General features: G+C 48.8%; 2 protein-coding genes across 4 annotated transcripts in view; one reads left to right on the forward strand and one right to left on the reverse strand.

The window, feature by feature from the left end:
• The window catches only part of ZCCHC17 (zinc finger CCHC-type containing 17), a 51,611-nt gene extending 43,289 nt beyond the window's left edge, over positions 1-8,322 (forward strand). For all 3 annotated transcript variants that reach the window (XM_005906173.3, XM_070384411.1, XM_005906171.3), the window contains one exon: positions 7,422-8,322. In XM_005906173.3, coding sequence (XP_005906235.1) covers positions 7,422-7,583 — 162 coding nt within the window. In that variant the 3' untranslated portion in view covers positions 7,584-8,322. The remainder of the gene's footprint in view (positions 1-7,421) is intronic.
• A 698-nt stretch (positions 8,323-9,020) lies between these two features.
• Positions 9,021-17,485, reverse strand: FABP3 (fatty acid binding protein 3). The gene is made up of 5 exons (XM_005906169.3): positions 17,373-17,485; positions 16,440-16,524; positions 12,798-12,970; positions 10,804-10,905; positions 9,021-9,307 (listed from the first exon to the last, which is right to left on the reverse strand). The coding sequence occupies exons 2-5, from the start codon at positions 16,510-16,512 to the stop codon at positions 9,254-9,256; spliced, it is 402 nt and encodes a 133-aa protein (XP_005906231.1). The 5' UTR covers positions 16,513-16,524; positions 17,373-17,485; the 3' UTR covers positions 9,021-9,253.
• Between the last annotated feature and the right edge of the window lie 1,228 nt (positions 17,486-18,713).

Here is an 18,713-nt window from a genome sequence, read left to right on the forward strand (position 1 = left end):
ATCTTCCCAACCCAGGGATCAAACTTGAGTCTCTTGCACTGCAGGCAGGTTCTTTGCTGTCTGAGCCACCAGGGAAGCCCGATAGGTGCTATGGATAAAATTAATTTGGTTATGAGAGATAGGGAATGGTAGAATGGGGTAAGGAAATAGGTGACTTCCCATTCTAGACAGGACTTCCCATTCTAGACTTCCCATTCTAGACTTCCCATTCTAGACTTCCCATTCTTCCCATGAGGCTTTTCTCAGAAAGCATCATTTGAGTTGATCTTTGAAGGAAGTGAGAAAGCAAGCTACTCAGAGAAGTGGTGAGTGAGCCCTTCAACAGGTATGATAGCTAGGTATTGGGAATGAACTTGGCCTTTTTAAGGAACAGCAAGGAGGCCAGTATAGGAAGTGAATGAATTAAAGGAAACCAGGGCCTTATATGAGAATATGAGGACCTCAACTTTCACTTAGAATGAGATGGTTGTCATTAGGGGTTTTGAGTAGAGGGATGACATGATCTTGGAGAAGGCAATGGCACCCCACTCCAGTACTCTTGCCTGGAAAATCCCATGGAAGGAGGAGCCTGGTGCACTGCAGTCCATGGGGTCGCTAAGAGTTGGACACGACTGAGTGACTTCACTTTCACTTTCATGCATTAGAGAAGGACACGGCAACCCACTCCAGTGTTCTTGCCTGGAGAATCCCAGGGACGGGGGAGTCTGGTGGGCTGCTGTCTATGGGGTCGCTAAGAGTCGGACACGACTGAAGTGACTTAGCAGCAGCAGCATGACATGATCTGACTTCTCTTTTAAGTGAATTATTCTGGCTACTGTATGGAAATGATGATGGAAACATGAGAGATGATGGAGGCTTCTACTAGAAGTAGAAGTAGTGGAGATGGTGAGAAGGGAGTTGAAGTGTGGATATATTTTGAAGGCAGAGCTGACAGAATTTGTTGAGTGATCAGATGTAAGATAAGGAAGAGAACAATTGAAGATGACTGCAAGGTTTTGGGTTAACTGAGCTAAGAGAAGGAATGCAGAAGTAGGTTTGGGAATGGAGAGCAGTTGGGTTTAGTTTGAGTTGTCATCAATGAAAATGGGAGAGAAAACTGGAGGGGCAGGAGAGTAGGTTTGGGAGGGGGTAAGGCATAGAAGCCTATCAGGTACACACATGGATGTGTAGAGTGAGCAGTTAGATGTGTAGTTTTGGAGGTCAAAGGAAAGGCTCAGGTGAGATATAAATTTGGGAGCCATCTATAGATAGATGGTATTTGAGTTCATATATGAGATTGCCTGGAGAGTAAATATAGGGAAGAGAACAGGTTTGAGGACTTGAGCCCCAGAGTGTTTCAATTTTTAGAGGTTATGGAGCAAGGGAGTCTGAAAAAGAACAGCTAGGGAAGTTGGTGGAGAGTGAGAGAATGTGGCGGAAGTTAAGTGAGGAGTGTATTTTATGGAAAATCAGATCAGATCAGATCAGTTGCTCAGTCGTGTCCGACTCTTTGCAACCCCATGAATCGCAGCACACCAGGCCTCCCAGTCCATCACCAACTTCCCGGAGTTCACTCAGACCCACGTCCATCGAGTCAGTGATGCCATCCAGCCATCTCATCCTCTGTCGTCCCCTTCTCCTCCTGCCCCCAATCCCTCCCAGCATCAGAGTCTTTTCCAATGAGTCAACTCTTCGCATGAGGTGGCCAAAGTATTGGAGTTTCAGTTTCAGCATCATTCCTTCCAAAGAAATCCCAGGGCTGATCTTCAGAATGGACTGGTTGGATCTCCTTGCAGTCCAAGGGACTCTCAAGAGTCTTCTCCAACACCACAGTTCAAAAGCATCAATTCTTCGGTGCTCAGCCTTCTTCACAGTCCAACTCTCACATCCATACATGATAGACTGTGTCAAATGCAGCTGATCGATCAAGTAAATGAGGCCTAAGGATTAACCATGAATTTGGCCGTGTGGAGATCATTGGTAACTTTGACAAGACCGGTTTCAGTAGAGTGGTGTTAACCAGCTTAACAATTTTAACCTGGTTAAAATTGCTTAGGAGGGTTTTGTTTTGTTCTTTAATGGGAACTATAAGAGCACATTTGTTTACTGCTGGGAATGAGCCACTAAAGAAGGAAAATTTGATGCAGAAAAGAGGGGACAATTCTTGGACTGATGCCTTTGAGTAAGAAAGAAGTGGTGGGACCCAGTACATGGTAAATAAGCCACATGGGAGCTTTCAAGCATTTACCTTATCTGTCTTCCCTCTGTCTGGAAGACCCTCACTTCCCTTCTTCCATCAGCATTACCACCATACTCCACCTGCCAAAGCCATATTCATCTTTTAGAAGTACAACGCATTACCTATCCTTCATGAGACCATTCCAGATTCCTCAGATATAATTGATTTCTTTCCCTTATGTGTCTGTGGTATGTTGCTTGTACTTTTCTTACATCACTTCCATGGACTGCCTAGTATCTTAATTAGTGTTTCTCCTTGATTAGTGTGTACCTTGAAGGCTTCTGATCCCTGATTTCTAATGTCATTCAAGTATTACAAGAGACAAATTAGTAGATATTCCTGGCTTATAGAAGGTACTCAACAAATATTTGTTGAATGAGTGTACTGTATGGTTATAGGGAGTTAGTTATTCTTTCCCTTGTTTGACGAGGTTAGCTTAGGTTTGGAGGAATGGCGCCAGTCACTACTACTGAGCTACTAAATGTGTTTACTTTGCATCTGCTACTATGGCTTTAGCAGGTACTCTGTTTGTCTGAATTATATTAAAAATCTGTGTGTTCTTATCTCCTAAGCAACATTTCATGTAACTATGGCTTTCTAAAATGCTTTGTAGGTAGTAAAGTTCAGTAAATATTTGTGAGTTGATTAATAAACCTTTTCCTTCCAGTCTTACCCTTTACAAGCTTTGATAAATTGGGTCTTATAGGCAAATTCTAACCAGGAATCACCTTCCATCCTACTGTACAGAAATTCACCCTGGAGAATCAGTTTGAGAATCAGATTTTCTCTTGAGAATCAATCATTTCTCAAGAATAAGAGAATAAATAACCAGTGCTTTCTCAAGAGTGGTTCTTAAGAATAAATAGAAAAAGACTTCCCTGGTGGCACAGTGAATAGGAATCTGCCTGCCAGTGCAGGGGACATAGGTTTGATCCCTGGTCCGAGAAGTTTCCACATGCTGTGGGCAGCTAAGCCAAGGTGCCACAACTACCGAGCCTGCGCTCTAGAGCCTGCAAGCTGCAGCTGCTGGAGCCCACACACTCTGGGGCCCACAGACCACAACTAACGAGGCTCTGTGCTGCAACTACTCAAGCCTGTGCTTGGCAGCAGGAGAAGCCACCACAATGAGAAGCCTGCGCACCGCAACAAAGAGCAGATCCTGTTTATTGCAACTCGAGAAAGCCTGGGTGCAGAAACAAAGACCCAGTGCAACCAAAAAGAGAAAAGAATAAAAAAGAATATATGCTTGCTTGCTTGATTTCTGGCCAATCAGTGCCTTTGGGTTAAAAATGCTAATTTAGGTGCTGCCTTTAATATACTGCTACTGCTAAGTCACTTCAGTCGTGTCCGACTCTGCGTCATGTCCGACTTCCAGGCAAGAACACTGGAGTGGGTTGCCATTTCCTTCTCCAGTGCAAGAAAGTGAAAAGCAGCTCACCAGGCTCCCCCGTCCCTGGGATTCTCCAGGCAAGAACACTGGAGTGGGTTGCCACTTCCTTCTCCAGTGCATCAAAGTGAAAAGTGAAAGTGAAGTCACTCAGTCGTATCCGACTCTTAGCAACCCCATGGACTGCAGCCCACCAGAGTCCTCCATGCATGGGATTTTCCAGGCAAGAGTACTGGAGTGGGGTGCCATTGCCTTCTCCACCTTTAATATACACGGAGATATAAAAAACATCTGATTTGCTCAGTTGTGTCTGACTCTTTGCAACCCCATGGTCTGTAGCATCCTAGGCTCTTCTGTCCATGGGATTCTCCAGCTAAGAATACTGGAGTGGGTTGCCATTTCCTCCTCCAGGGGATCCTCCCAATCCAGGGATCGAGATGTCTCCAACATCTCCTGCGTTGGTAGGCAGATTTTTTACCACTGAGTCATCTGGGAAGCCCATGTGAAGAACATCTGATTTGGGGCCCAGTCTGAGTTGAATCCAGGTTCTACCACTGGGCAAGGCACTGTATCTCAATAAACCTTTCTGAAGTTATAATTTTCTTTCCTGAAAATATAGAGATGATTATACCCACTTAATAGGTTTGTTGTGAAGGTCATGAGGTATGTGTGCTAAGTGCCCAGCTCAATATCTAGAAAACTAGGTACTCAGGAAGTGTTAACTGCTGTTATTTCCCCTTTCTCAGTTTTTGTTTTTATCTCACACTAGTTTACTGCTATCCTTCTTCAGAACTATAGAGAATGTGGCTGGACTAACTGTTTAGCACAGGGTATGTGCTTTTCCGAGAGAGTGGTTTTGAGGAGTGGCTTCTTTCCTCTGTCCTTCTGGCCTGTCTGCCATGAGCTCACACCCCTGGTTCACTACCCTTTACCTTATGCTTCTCTTTACCATTGAATGCAGTTGAGGAACCAGAAGCTAGTTTTACCTCTGACTTTCCATCTTCGCCTCTACCCCAACTCCCAACTTTCCTCTTGAACTACAACATATGAAGTAATTTTTGTTCTCCAGCTCAAGATTATAGACACACAATGAAAATGGTGCCAACCTGCTGGAGGACAAGATTTTCTTTGTTCAGGGTGCAAAAGAGCCTCTATGTCAAGACTGAGGTCTAGAAGACCATTTTCTTGAGTCCTGCTTGCTAGCTAGAGGCCACATTCTATCATGTCAGGATTCTCTAGTGATTTGTTCTTCTCTGTCCTCCTTTTGAGCATTCATCATTGAGAGAAAGCAAAGTACAAATAATGCCAAACTCTGGATTAGAAAGTTTAATGTTCTTGTCTTTGCTGTGTGTGCTGTGCTTAGTCGCTCAGTCATGTCCGACTCTTTGCGACCCCATAGACTGCAGCTTGCCAGACTCCTCCATCCATGGGGATTCTCCAGGCAAGAATACTGGAGTGAGTTGTGATGCCCTCCTCCAGGGGATCTTTCCAACCCAGAGATCAAACCCAGGTCTCCAGCATTGCAGGCAGATTCTTTACTGTCTGAGCCACCAGGGAAGCCCAAGAATACTGGAGTGAGTAGGCTATCCCTTCTCTAGGGAATCTTCCTGACCCAGAATTGAACCAGAGTCTCCTGCACTGCAGGCAGATTCTTTACCAGCTGAGTTACCAGGGAAGCCCTGTTCTTGTCTTTGGTGTAGCTTAATTCACTTCTTTCAGTTGTTTTCACCTCTGTAAAATGGCAATAATAATTCCTGAATTTTGACCTTACCAGATTAATATTACTAGATATGAGATGTGGAAAGCTAGATAAACTAAAGTGCTATTTGGTTGTAAAGTAGTATTGTTACTCTCCTTTCTCATTTATTTATCCAGGGTGGGCCAGGCTTGGGGGAGTTGGTGCCAGATTCTGCACTTGCTTATTTACTTTTCCAGGACTCTGTCCTACCTGAGGGGCAAAAACGGACAAGGCTGCCAAACCCATATAGCCTGTGATTGGTGTCCGTGATCTTGCCATCCAGGAGATTGCAACACCATAAGCCAAATCATGGATCTGCCGACTCTCAGCTTCTCCCAGCCATGGTTCCTACAGCTTGGTAACATGGGCCTGGCAAGCTTCCCCTCTTTCTGCTCCACTGGAGACTCCAAGAAAGAATTTTGGTTTAATTTTCTCTTAGAACTTTGACTTATCTGCTGTAGATACTTGGCCAGACTGTCCGAACATCCTGGGAATTCTCTAATAGTATGATACTTCTGGCTATCACTGAGTACTTACTGTGTATCAGGCACTATAGTTAATGACAGTTCTTACTATGTTTAATCCTCATAGCATCTTTTGAAGTGGGTATTTATTATTTGTAGTTTACTGAAAAGAAAACTTAAGTTCAAAAAAGTTAAGTCTTGTTCTAAGTCACATAGTAAGTGGCAGAGTTGAAATCTGAGCCTAATTCCATCTTGTTCCAAAATTCTTGTTCTGACCACCATTTACCATGAGGCCTCCCATCACTGTTCAGGAACAGGGGCCATGTGCTACAGAGAAAAATTCAGATTTCCAGTCAAATGATCTAAATGCATATCCCAACCCTACCTGTGTGATCAGGGGCAAGTGATCAGCTTCTCCAGCCACAGACGCTGTCTCTTTAAATCTTCATCATGGCGTGTGACATAGGTGCCGGTCTTATCTCTGTTTTACGTTTGAAGAGACTAGGCCACCCTGAGGTAAAATGACTTGCCCAAGGTTACATGAGAGTAATATAAGTGGCAAAGCCAGAATTCAAGTCTGGGTGTAACAGCTGGTTCTGTGTTTGGTCCACTGTTTTCTCACAGCCCGCTCCCAAGACCTGGTCTGTCAGGCAGACTTAACAGCTCTCAGAATGCTGACTGGAAGCCTATGGGAGGAGCAGCAGCCTTGTCCTCGTCTACTCTCTTTTTTCCTCCCATAATCTCTTAGAAACCTTACCAAGGCAACATGCACATTTGCAGTCCAAGGAAAAGGTTCATGCAGTGCTTAAAAATTGTTCTGAGTACCCTACAGAAGCCCACAGGTCTGTCTCATTCTTTGTGTGCATTTGTGCTGTTAGTTTGGCAGCACGGTGGGGTGGGTCTGGAGTGTTGAGAAAGTTCTGTATCAGTTTACTCTTGTAAGGTTGGTTGTGAAAGTTAGAGATGATAAATATTCAAGGGCAGCAGGTAGGGCCTTATTAATTGATGGCTGTTATTTCCCCAGGCAGCTGGGTCTGATAGAAACCAGCCTGGGAGTCAGGAGTTCTCAATCTATTATTCTCTTATTCTCGGACGTGTGAGGTACTGTCTGTTGAGAGACCAGGTGATCTCTAAGGACTTGACTTTCAGCATTAATATCTTGTGCTTTTTAAAAATGAAAGTAGTAAATGCTTATTTTAAAAAAATGAAAAAGGACAGTGAAGGGCCCCAGCTTCCCTGTATTCAGTTCATTCCTGAGCTAACCCTTGTTGCCTGTTTGTGTCGTTTTCACTGTTTTCTGTGATTTTAAGTATATTCAAGTATGTTAAATATGTGTATTATAATTTACTGTGCAAAATATTATAATTTATATATGTAAATGTATATTACACATGGTATGTATATATGTTATATACCTTGGAACTTAGAATACACACTGCATTATGACTTGATCCTTTTCTATTTGTTTTGAGCACTTTTTCTTGTTAGTACTTAAAGATTTTATTATGAATGTTTTCTAATTTATTGTTATCCCCTAATGATTACATGCCATGTTTTTTTAAAGTAAATACACACATATAATGTTGAGTTCTTAAATTTTTTTTTTTTCTTCAGGAAAAGAAGAAAAAGAAACATAGAGACAGGAAGTCATCTGACTCCGACAGCTCAGACTCTGAGAGTGATACAGGCAAGAGGGCAAGACACACGTCAAAGGACAGCAAGGCAGCAAAGAAGAAGAAAAAGAAGAAGAAGCACAAGAAGAAGCACAAGGAGTGAGAACGGAGCGTAGAGAGGGTGGTTGAGAGAAGGAATCCGGAGCCTGTGCTTTGAAGCCCTGGCTCCTAGAAAGACTCAGTAGTAAGAATATGGCCTCCCACCCTCTTCTCTCCCATGGGAGATGGCGTCCCCTTGTGTCACAGGCAAGTCTGGAAGTTAGGTATCAAAAGCATCTGCCTGAATGAGTTGTTCCCTTATCACTCTTGGGCCCTTTGCAAGTGACCCCTGCAGCTCTCCCATTCATTCACCCAACTTCATTCAGCGGGAGGTCGTATTACCCTCTCCAGCTGCCACTGCCAGAGCCAGATTCCCGTACAGGAGTCCAGGATAGAGCCACAGGAACTGCTGTGGGGGTGAGTCTGGCTGTAGTTGAACAGAGTGATTGGCCCCTGCCTATTGGCCTACCTACCCTGGCCTGACTGGTGGATGGTCTCTGTGACATCCAGCACACGGGCAGAGGGAGACTGGCAGTATGAGGGAGAACACGGTAAGAAGTGGTGCTCACTTTCTCCATCCCCCCGACATGATTCTGCTATGTTAGAAGTGACAGCCAGTGGTCACAGCCAGAAAAACATTGTTTGCAGTGACTTAGCTTGCTTGTGACATTCCCGCAGACCACTGAACCAGATAGCTCGAGCTGAAATCATTGCTTTACTTTGTATTTACTACAGTGTGAGTCAATTGGTTCCATTTCAGGTTTCTGCTTAAATTCCTGGTACTAAATGGAAGTGTGTCTGGTTTTAAACTTACTGAGAGTCCTTATTAGTATAATCCCTCTTCCTGTAAACTTACAGACTTAAAAGTCATTGAGGCTGCATTAGGTGACAGGAAAACATTTAATATGTCACTTTAGACCTTGGAGAGCGGCCCAGCTAAGGTACAGAGCCAGAGGCACTAGCAGGTCACAGCCTTCTTAGGAGATCACTTATAAGCCCTCACTTCTGTAATGATCGGATGACCTCTCCCCCAGGGCTGACTAGAGAACCAGTAAGAATTTGTACCCATGAGTAATGGCCTGGCACATGTGCAGAAGCTCAGCAGTCATCTTGGCCAGTGGGCATTTTCTCCCACCACCACTGGCACAAGCCTGAAGAGAGTCCACAGCATTCCACAGAGAAGAGCAGCTGTCTAGACCCCCTGGCATTCAGTGCAGGGTGGGCCAGGGGTGATGGTTCAGAAGTCCTGTCACTGAGTGATTATTCCAGGTTGGACTAGCTCATTTGGACTTAGGGGGGGGCACTGTGAAGGCAGGGTGTAGGTACAGCTGTTTTATTTTTTGTACATGTAAGGTGATCAGCTGTCACTGTCCCTGAGACTGTCCATTTCAGTCTCATCCAGTGCTGCTTCCTGAGTAGCAGTCTTTTCTGCCTACTCTCTGACACACACAGAAACTGAGAATCCCAGAATCATGTCACCAAAGGCAGAAAGGCAACTGGGTGGCCTTGGCTCTGCTTTATTGACCTCAGAGCACCCTTTGGATGCAGTTAAAAAAACAAACAGACACAATGAGAACGGAACTGGATCCAGGCTGGTGCCACCTGACCCCAGGAGAATTTCTCCAGTCAAGGTGGATTTATACAAAATGCCAGAGGAGAAAAATGAGGCAATCTGGTGCCGAGTCCAGGAGTAGCCCACTGGCAGAAGAGCAGTCAGTGGAAGGAGAGGGCAGGTCATGCCTGTTTCTCGTAAGTACGAGTGCAAACTGCAGTGCCATGGGTGAGTGTCTGGAAAAAAGACAGTCAGATTAGGGCAAGGGCATGGGCATGGAAGGTATTGGGAATGCTCCATTCTGATGGGGAGAGCCCTCTACTACTTCATGATGATAATTTTCATTTACTGCCTACCTACTATGTGCCAGGTTCTTGACAGATTTTTTTTTCCTAATGCTTATACCAAGTCTTCTTTTTTTTTTTCGGCTGTGCCACATGACATGCAGGATCTTAGTTCCATACCAGGGATTGAACCTGGACCACGGCAGTTAAAGTGCTGAGTCCTAAGCACTGGACTGCCAGGGAATCCACCCAAGTCTTTAAGTTAGGTATTGTAATTCCTCTTGCAGAGATTTTGGAAAATGAACTTTCAGGGAGGAAGCAACTTGGTCAAGATCCCAGAGTGTTTCTCTTTCCCTTGTACCATTCCTTTCCATCCTTAGTGCCTAAGAAGGTGCCTGGCACATAGTAGATAAAAAGGTGAATAAAAATGTCCAGAGACTCTTGGTAAAGGACTATCTTAGGCCACCAATTCTCCATTCTTTCCCTAACTTAGGGTGGTGCCAGGGCCAGAGGCCAAAGCCCCCATCATCCTTCCAGGCATCATACAGCCAGGCCCATGGTTTCACCATAGCTTGACTGCCCAGCAAGTATTTAGTTCTGTATATCACGTTCCCACCAGAGCCAGGTACCTCATTCTAAACTGCAGGGACCCCTGCCCTGTGTGAGTGCAAGAATGCAGTGAGCAGGTTACACTGACCCAAGAAGGTCTACAATGAAGATGCTGAGGTGAAAACCTGAGACCCTACAGAATAAGGAGGCAGAGACCACAAGTGACTGCTATCTCTACCCCTGGGGGGTATTCAGTCAAGGCTACATTCTTTGAGTGTGGTCCTTAGACAGATCTGACAGCCTGGTTGTTGCTTTCAACCCCGGCCTTCATCAGGTACTTGCAATAGGTCAGGCATGGAAAGCAATGAGAGGAGGTGAGTGAGCCTGGAATGAAGTAGAAAGGACTGTGCTGTCAGGGCCCAACCCATCACCAGCCTGTCCCTGCCCAAAGGGTTAGGAGATGGGAGCCTTTCCTACAGGGCACGAATCACATTTGGCTGTGCTTTCCACCTCTCCCTGGGCAAGGCAGTGGGCCCATGCGGAGGACGAAACGAAGGCTGTAGAGTGTGCCTACTGTAGTCCTCCCACACCAGTGAGGCTTTGTGCTCTGCAAGCACTCTCTCCTTCAGACTTCCCAGCAGTCCTACAAGGGTGTCGTTATTAGTACCCACTTTACAGTTGGAGAAGGTGACTTGTCCAAAATCATGCACCCTATAAGCTGAGATTTATGCCGAGGCATGTACAAAGCCCAGAGCCACAGTATTACGAGTCCTAATACCACCCAGGCCTGCCTCCACCCTCCGTTGGTCACAGGGCATGACCTTGGCTTTGCACATTAGGCTTAGCTGAAGGGACAGTAGCAACCAATTGGGTAAGGCGTCAAAGTTAATCCATCTTACCAGAATGAGTTTCCCGTCAACCATTTCCCGCACAAGTGATGTCTCTTGTCCATTCCACTTCTGCACGTGGACAAGTTTGCCGCCATCCAGCGTCACGATGGACTGTGGAAAGAGGGTAGAGGCTGAGCTGAGATCTGAGCTAGGATTGAGGGGCAAGAAGAGGTCTGGTCACCGGGGCCACAAAGGACTTAGCTTCTAACCCAAACTACTGATGGTGTGAGAGCCAGAGCTCAGCCAGCCCACCTCCAGCCCAGTCCCATGAGACGTCTACTTCACCACTGCTGCTTGGCTGGAAGAGGGGCCTTCAGCTGTTGGGCAAGAAGGGAGAAGCAGGCAGTACAGTGAAGTCAGACAGCCTGGCTCTGAGAAGTGCCACCAGCCTTCAAGATGGGCACTTATCCCATACCCTGGGTGATGCCCACAGCCCCAGTCCCTCTAAGATATAGGAGCGGGGTACAGCCTAATCCCTGGGAAAGACCAGTGAGGAGGAATAATCCTGAGACTCCTGGTGGTGATCACACATAGTGTCTAAAAGAACCTTGGGGATGCGAGGTGTTGGAAGATTAGACTGTCCCATCCGTATTCCTGTGCCCCCTGGTCCATATCACATATGGCCTCTCCCCTCCAGCTGATAAGTGAGCATCAACTGCCAGGTACTGGGACTGGGTGTCCTTGGGGTGTTCCATAGCCCTGGTCAAATGTCCACTTTGTCTTCTGGGTGCTGCCAGCCTACGTCAGCTGGCTCTCATCTGGCAAGTCTTCCCAGGTCTCTCTAGAAATTTGGGGGCTTTAAGCCAGGCTGGGGGACCCTGATGGACCAGCAGATCTAAAGAGGCTGTGTGTATGTGTTTGGGGCTAGAGGGGTGGTAGGTGTGCACCCTTACCACCCCCTTCCTCCTCATTCCCATTCCTCTAGTTTTTGGTCCATTCAGCAAGTTTTTTAGCCGAGGCATCCCAGAGAGCTACTATTGTGTTTAATTGGGGTTCTTGCCCTTCAAGAAGATAGGCTAGTTCAAGGAGGTGAAGGTTTATGGTAGGGTAAGCACTTCTTTCCAAGGTGGGCTGTGATTTGGGGGTACCACCCCCTCTATGCTGCCAGCTTCCTGTGTGATCCTGGGCTGGGCTCCAGCTTCCTCCACAGGGAGGATACTAGACCCTCTCCTGTCCTCAGGGGCAGCTGTGAGGAAGAGGAGATAGGGTCTAGTGGAAAGGTGCTGCTGGAGGAACACCTTGTCGAAGGCAAAACCCCTTTGTTCTCTCTCTCCCATGCCTGGCTCGGCCTAGGAGGCCTGAGGCAAGCAGCCAAGACAGCCACCTGCAGACAAGCTGCCAAGAAGTCCTGAGACTGGACGCAGATGTCCTCTTCCTCCCTGGAAGGAGAGGGGCGGAGGCTTGGCGAGAAGATACTACAAACACACCAAAGACAATGCTCCATCCAGAAGATAACTTTTCTTCCCCGTAGGCTGGCAGCACTAGAAATGGCTTCTCAGGGTCACTGACCAAACCCGGGAGGTGGAGGCTGAAGAAGCATCTGAGTAGGTCTCCACCTCTTGTCCTTCAGCTGTCTCCTCGGCTCCTGGCAGCCAGGATCACCTGTTCAGTTGAGGACCCTGACTTCTGGGCATTGTTCCTAAAGTACTTGAGGTCACAGCCATGTCCACATAACTTCCCCGCCATCTATGGAAGGGGAAGGAACGCCAGAGCTGTTGCATGCCATGTGCAAGGTCACCCAGCTGGAGCTGGTGTAGACGCTGAGGTCAGAATATCCTGGCTCTGTGCAGTCCAGTCCCACAGGCAACAGGTAGATGCTTCCCAAGAAGACAGGGAAGAGAACAAGAGGACAGGACTCATGCCTTTAGCACTTGGGACATCCCAGCACCCCACAGGCCGGCTTCAATCCCCCACAACAGCCCACCCCTCAAGGTGCAACAATAGGGTGACGCCCTATTCCCCTTCAGGGCCTTCCATCCCCCACGGCCCCTTCCTCAACTCACCTTGACTTTCCTGTCATCTGCTGTGGTCTCATCGAACTCGACTCCCAGCTTGAAGCTGATCTCTGTGTTCTTGAAGGTGCTTTGTGTTTTTATGATGACTGTGTCCCCATTCACTTCGATGATTGTGGTAGGCTTGGTCATATTGCCCACCTGCCTGGTAGCAAAACCGACACCTGAGGGCAGAGGGAAGGGTATGAGCATGAGCTGGAGCGAGAGGCGAAGTACAAGGGGCTCAGTGACCAACTCAGACCAGAATGTTGGGGAGGGAGAAGAGGCGGGTGAGAACCTTCAAAGACGTTACATAGCTTTTGTAATTCAGTTTTTCCCGTTAGCTCTGTGCAGTAAAGAGACATTACTGATTCCATGGGACATGAGAAACTTAATGGACAAGCGTGCCTCACAGCAAGTTAGTGGCAGAGCTGAGTAGAATAAGCTACTATTAAGTGCCTCCTGTGTGGTAAAAACCACATGTTTAAGTCTCTCTCAGTTCTTCCGGTCTCCCTGCAGGATTGATGCTAGTATCTCTACAGATGCAAAAACTGAGAGTGAGGTGAAGCCCAGGGTCACAAATCTGGGATTCAAATCCAGAATGTTTGACTGCAGAGCTCACTTTACTGCTCAGCTAAAAAAGGCTGGAGCCCAAGGCTCTCGTCCAGGCCACCTGAGCAGCTTTCCAAGCACAGGCTGAGGGAGAAAGAAAAGAAATGTGGACTTTGCCTTCTGGAACCTATGGACAAGGACTTTCTGCTTCTGAAAGTTTTTGCTCTGAGATGCACTGGTGCTCATTCCCCATAAATGATAACAAAGACATTTTCAAAACCTCTTATCCATAATCTAGGAGATAGGCAGGAGGGGGTGTTAGTCTCAGTGTTCAGTTTTAGGAGAGGCCTGAAGTGGTAGGCAGTCAGACCTCCAGTCCCCCCCTCCTGTGGGGACTCCCCTCTGGGCCTCAGCAAGTCTTCCCCAATGCTGCAAGAGAGCGTGGAACAAACAGCCCTGCAGGTCATGGTTTCCCTGATATGCCTTTCGCCTCCAATTTCCCCTTCGAACAGTCTCTGCTGAGCTGTTCTCCAAGAGCAGAGGCTTTGGTGAGGTGGTGGGTGGAAAGTCCCTGGATATGCCTGGCTACATGGGTGGTTTTACTTAATGTTTATAAAAGCTCTGAACAGTTGGCTTTATTATCCCCAATTTACAAACGAGGCTTTGAGAGTGAAGTACTGTCCAAAGTGAAAGGATGAGTGGTTTATCTAAATTTGAATTTAGGCTCCAAAACTGTTCACTGTTCCTCCTGGGCCATCCTGTCTCCCAGCATGCACTTCATCTAGGTCTGAGGCCGCCAAGTGTGCCTGAGATCACTGACACTAACTAGGCTGGGCCTCTTCGTCCTCTGAGAACTTTTGGTTTAACATAAAAGAGGCTCAGGCACCCTTTGCAGCTGTGCTGCTGCTGGCCCACCCTGCCTGGCCACTGAGGGTTTGGCCTTGCCCCCTGTTATCAGGGGCTTCCCAGGTGGCACATGGTAAACAATTTGCCTGCTAATGCAGAAGATGCAAGAGATGGAGGTTCAATCCCTGGGTCAGGAAGATCCCCTGGAAAAGGAAATGGCAACCCACTCCAGTATTCTTGCCTGGAAAATCCCAAGGACAGAGGAGTCTGGTCGGCTACAGTCCATGGGGTCGCAGAGTCAGACACGACTGATCACGCACCTGTTATCAGAGTAAGTTAGGCTAGTCCCACTCCCCAGCACACAGCAGGACCTTGTCACTGTGCAAGGAGCTCTGTTTACTTAGGACCTACCCAGAGGTGTGGAGTGTTTGAGGAAGGAAGGCACTGTGGAGTCAGTGAGGGACTGAGCTAAGAACAAGTTACAGAATTAGGAGACCCGGGAAGAGATGGATTCCACTTAGAAATGAAGCTGAAGCTATTTACTGAGAGCTGAGGAGGGTCTTTTCTCCCCTTCGGCCTCTCATTTTTTCCATCTGTACAAACAGGATGGGTGGATTCTTAGACTTAATCCAAGTTGGGGCAAAATAAGGGAGCAAGGGTGGTAAGGATGGTGCAACTCACTTCAGGGACCTAGGTTTTCAGTTCTAATGTCTGCTAGGAGAGACTTTGGGGATTGGGGGTGTGGAGCTAGCTCTGGGCATCCCATCTTCCCTAAGAACTGCCCTGGGCCTCCTACTTCTCTTAAGAATTATTGCCTTCCTGGAGTCATTGGGTATAGTGCTTAGCATAGAGGGGCAGTTGAGCACTTTGGCCTCAAAAGTCAACACTTGTCCTTATTTCAGGGGTCAGGAACAGGTGGGAAGTGCCTGGGTTCCACCTTGGTTAACTACTGTAATCCAGCCGTCCCCTGGGAGGAAGGCATGGAACCTAGCTCAACCATCCAGTTTTCCCCATCCCAGCTTGGGGAACTGGGATAATCTCATAGTTGGAGATTCCAGAGAAGGGATATGACCTTCTCCCTCTAATCCATATCAGAAGGGGAAGGGCTGAGATCAATGATGAATTAAGCAGTTCTTACTACTCCCACCCCCAGGGCCTATAGTGGGAACTGCTCTGAGTTGTTGGGATTTAGAAATCTAGATATTCATATCAGCTCTGCTGTGGAACTGATTTGACAAGTTTCTACTCTTTCTGGATCTTGGCTTCTCCTTCTGTTGAACCAAGGCATGGGGATCTCTGGAGTCCTTCTCTGCAAGATTCTTTGAATCTTCATTCTCCTCCATCCTGGCACCACACCCTCCTAGGCCAACGACCCTCCCTGCTGTTACTAGGTCTTGGCTTTGCTTCAGGCCTCTTTGCTGTACCCCCTAACCAGATACTTCTCCAATGAGCAGTTATCCTTGGGCTGCAGCTGATGATGGGGCCTCTTGCCCTACCCTACCACTAGGCTGGTTGGTGAGAAAGGGCAACCTCCAGCAACAATCCTTTGCCCTAACTAACCCAACAAAGAGGAGCAGGGGTTCTTGCTAACTCTGCAGGCCCATCTTACCTCCTCCTCAAAGCCTGTTCACAGCTGTTCCCCCTTCCATCTTTCTCCTGGGGACTTACCTACTTTAGACCTTAGGACGCTTCCCATCCATTCTATTCCCTTTCACGGTTCAGTTTCCAGTTCCTAAACTGCCCATGCTTCTTTTCCTCCCTCCTCACCTTCAATCAGTGCTCCTCTTTTACCCACACCCCTACCTCCAGATCATAAGCCCTACTTCCTCGAAAGTGCCTCCCTGCCCCCACCACCCTCCATCAACCGACACAGCTGCCCCCTGGCGCCTCCTTGCCTGCGAATTTCTCTGACCAAGTTCAGATCGTTAAAGTCCCCTCCCAGCATTCCCTGGCGGTCCAGTGGTTGGGACTCCGCGCTTCCACTGCAGTGGGGCAACGTTCATCCTGGGTTGGGGAACCAAGATCCCACATGCGCCGCGGGGAGGCAAAAAAAAAAAACCCCTCCCAACAGGCCTCGCATGCCCTAGCCCAGGCTGCCACCTTCTCCGCGTCCCCTGGCTCCCCAACCTTGACCAGGAGGGATGCAGCAGGCATGCAGGATCTAGCCAGGGCTAGAGAACTGCTCCGATCGGGCACGCGGCCAGCCCTCCCCAGCACAGCATCCATCCCAAGCCCAGCATCCCGAGCCGTCCTCACCGAGTGACTTCATGTAGTCATCGAAATTCTTGCTGTCCACTAACTTCCAGGTACCCACGAAGGCGTCCACCATGGTGAAGCTGGGCTAGGTTGGGAAAGACGACAGAGAACGCGTACAAGGACTCTGGGACCAGCAGCTCCCAGCCCGCGCTGCCGCTTTAAAAGGCCCCTGTGTCACGTGACGGGGCGTGGCCCACACCCCCGCGCCCGAAATAGGAAGCCCCAAGCAGGCCCTTTCTCGTCCGGGGCTGGTCGCCCATCCCCCAATGCTCCCAGGGGCGATGGGGCCCCGGTGGCACCCAGTTTGCCTACGTCAGCGCGGGTCCCGGGCTCCGTGTCCCTGCCCCGGGCTGGTAAGCCCTGCTCCCTTCCCTGGCCTCAAGGCGCTCTTCGGAATCTGAGAAGGAAGCAGTTGGGGGGGCACGGTGCCCGAGAGCTGGGGCGCAGGCCACCGACATCCGTACCCTGGTCCCTCCCGGAGCTTGGGGTCAGAACAGAGATGAGAAACCAGAGGAGAAAGGAAACTCCCCCTTGGGCATGATGCCCACGCCGGGAAAGCGCTGGCCGACTCTTGGCGGCGCAGGCATCATCTCGATCTTCATTTTACAGGTGAGGGGAGCCGAGACTCAGCGTAGGGCTGACAAGTTCGCAGGAAATAAGGAGACGGTGAGTGGGGAGTCCAGGTGGCGAGCCTGGTCTAGCTGGTCCCAGAGCCCGTGCTCTCCCACCGCTCCCCACTCTGCCCGATAGCGGGGAGAGGCACCGGGGTCAGCGTGTGCCCTCTGCTCGCCCCCGGCAAAAGCGTGACCCTGTCCGACGCGCCGCGTCTGCCCCACACGTGCTCGCCCCTCCCTGCGGAATGTCTACCGCGCGCCTTTCCTCCCAGCTGTCCAGCTCCCCCTCTACCCTGCCCGTGCGCCAGGCTTTTCTGACCTCTGCGCACAGCTCCGAGCCTTTGCTCCTGTCGGCCGTTGCCTCCTCACTCTCCTTCCGAAATTCCGTCCTTTCAGCCGGCTCTTCAAGACTCAAGGACAGCTCTGTTCTGCCTGACTGCCACTGGCTCCCAGCTGCCGTCCTTTCTCTGACCTTCCACCGGCAGGCAGCCTTCCACAGGCAGCCTGCACTTTCAGAGACTGGCCTTAATCTACCTTGTTCGACACTACAGTTTCCAAAGCACTTTTAATGATAAGATCCACCTTGTGTTGTTTATTGCATGCTGGGGGCTTTAAGTGCATTGTCTGATTGAACTTTTAAAACCAAGTTCCTGAAGTAGGTGTTATTGTTATCATCCCTTTTACAGAGGAGCAGACTTGAGGTTTAGAGGAACCCTTCCTTTTTTTAATCCAACAGTTATTAAAGCACCTACTTTGTGCCAGGCCCTGGGCTAGGCTCTGGAGAGACAACTGGGAACATGAAGGGAATGGTGCCCACCTGCACTTGAGCCAGCAGAGATCCGCAGGGTGGGGCCCAGGAGCCCTGGGATCCCTCCAGCTCTGCCACACACATACATTGTGGCAGGCCACCTCCCTGGACCTCTGCTTCTGAATGTGGAAGTGGAGAACATCTGCCTCCCTTCCCCTAACGTTCTGGGAAGCAGGCCAGGGAGGAAGAGCCCTTTCTCCCCCAAGTTCTTGGTTCTGTTGGACAGGTCCACTTGCCAGAACTGAGCAGGCCTATTTCTGCCAAAGCTGCAGGGACCCGCCTCAGGGCTGGGCACAGAGCCCCAGTGACCTCACTGCCGGAGCAGGTGTAGGAGGAGGAGGGGATTGAGCTGGTTTCCAACTAAAGGTCACAACCTTTAGACACAGGGCCACCTCCTCTCTCAGAAACAGAGTGGCTGGAGAGCCAGGGACCAGAGCGCTCTCCCTACATGGTCCTTATGAAGCAGTGTTGGAGAGCTGGGGTGGGTGAGCAGCTCCTGGCAGATAGATCTGGGTTCCAGTTCTGATTTCAGTGGGTGCTAACTGTGTGGGTGTGGGCAATTCACTTAAGCCACACTGAGTCTCAGCTTCCTCTCAAAAATGGGAGAAATGACAGTGTTTACCACACCGAGGTGTAGGAGGCTCTTAAATGCTAAGCAGGGTAGACTGAATCAGTGTTCAATGCTGCTACTGTTATTATCATTATAGGATAATGATTATCTCCATGGTTAGTGCTGGACTGGACTTCTGAGACCTGCTCTCAGCTCTGCTCTGACCTGCCGGGCCACACAAGGCAGATTGTTTTGCTTCTCTGATCCTCAGTTTTCTTATTTATGAGACAAGATTAAAAACT

This window comes from Bos mutus, chromosome 2 (assembly GCF_027580195.1).
Source record: "Bos mutus isolate GX-2022 chromosome 2, NWIPB_WYAK_1.1, whole genome shotgun sequence".
In the NCBI taxonomy this organism is placed as follows: Eukaryota; Metazoa; Chordata; class Mammalia; order Artiodactyla; family Bovidae; genus Bos; species Bos mutus.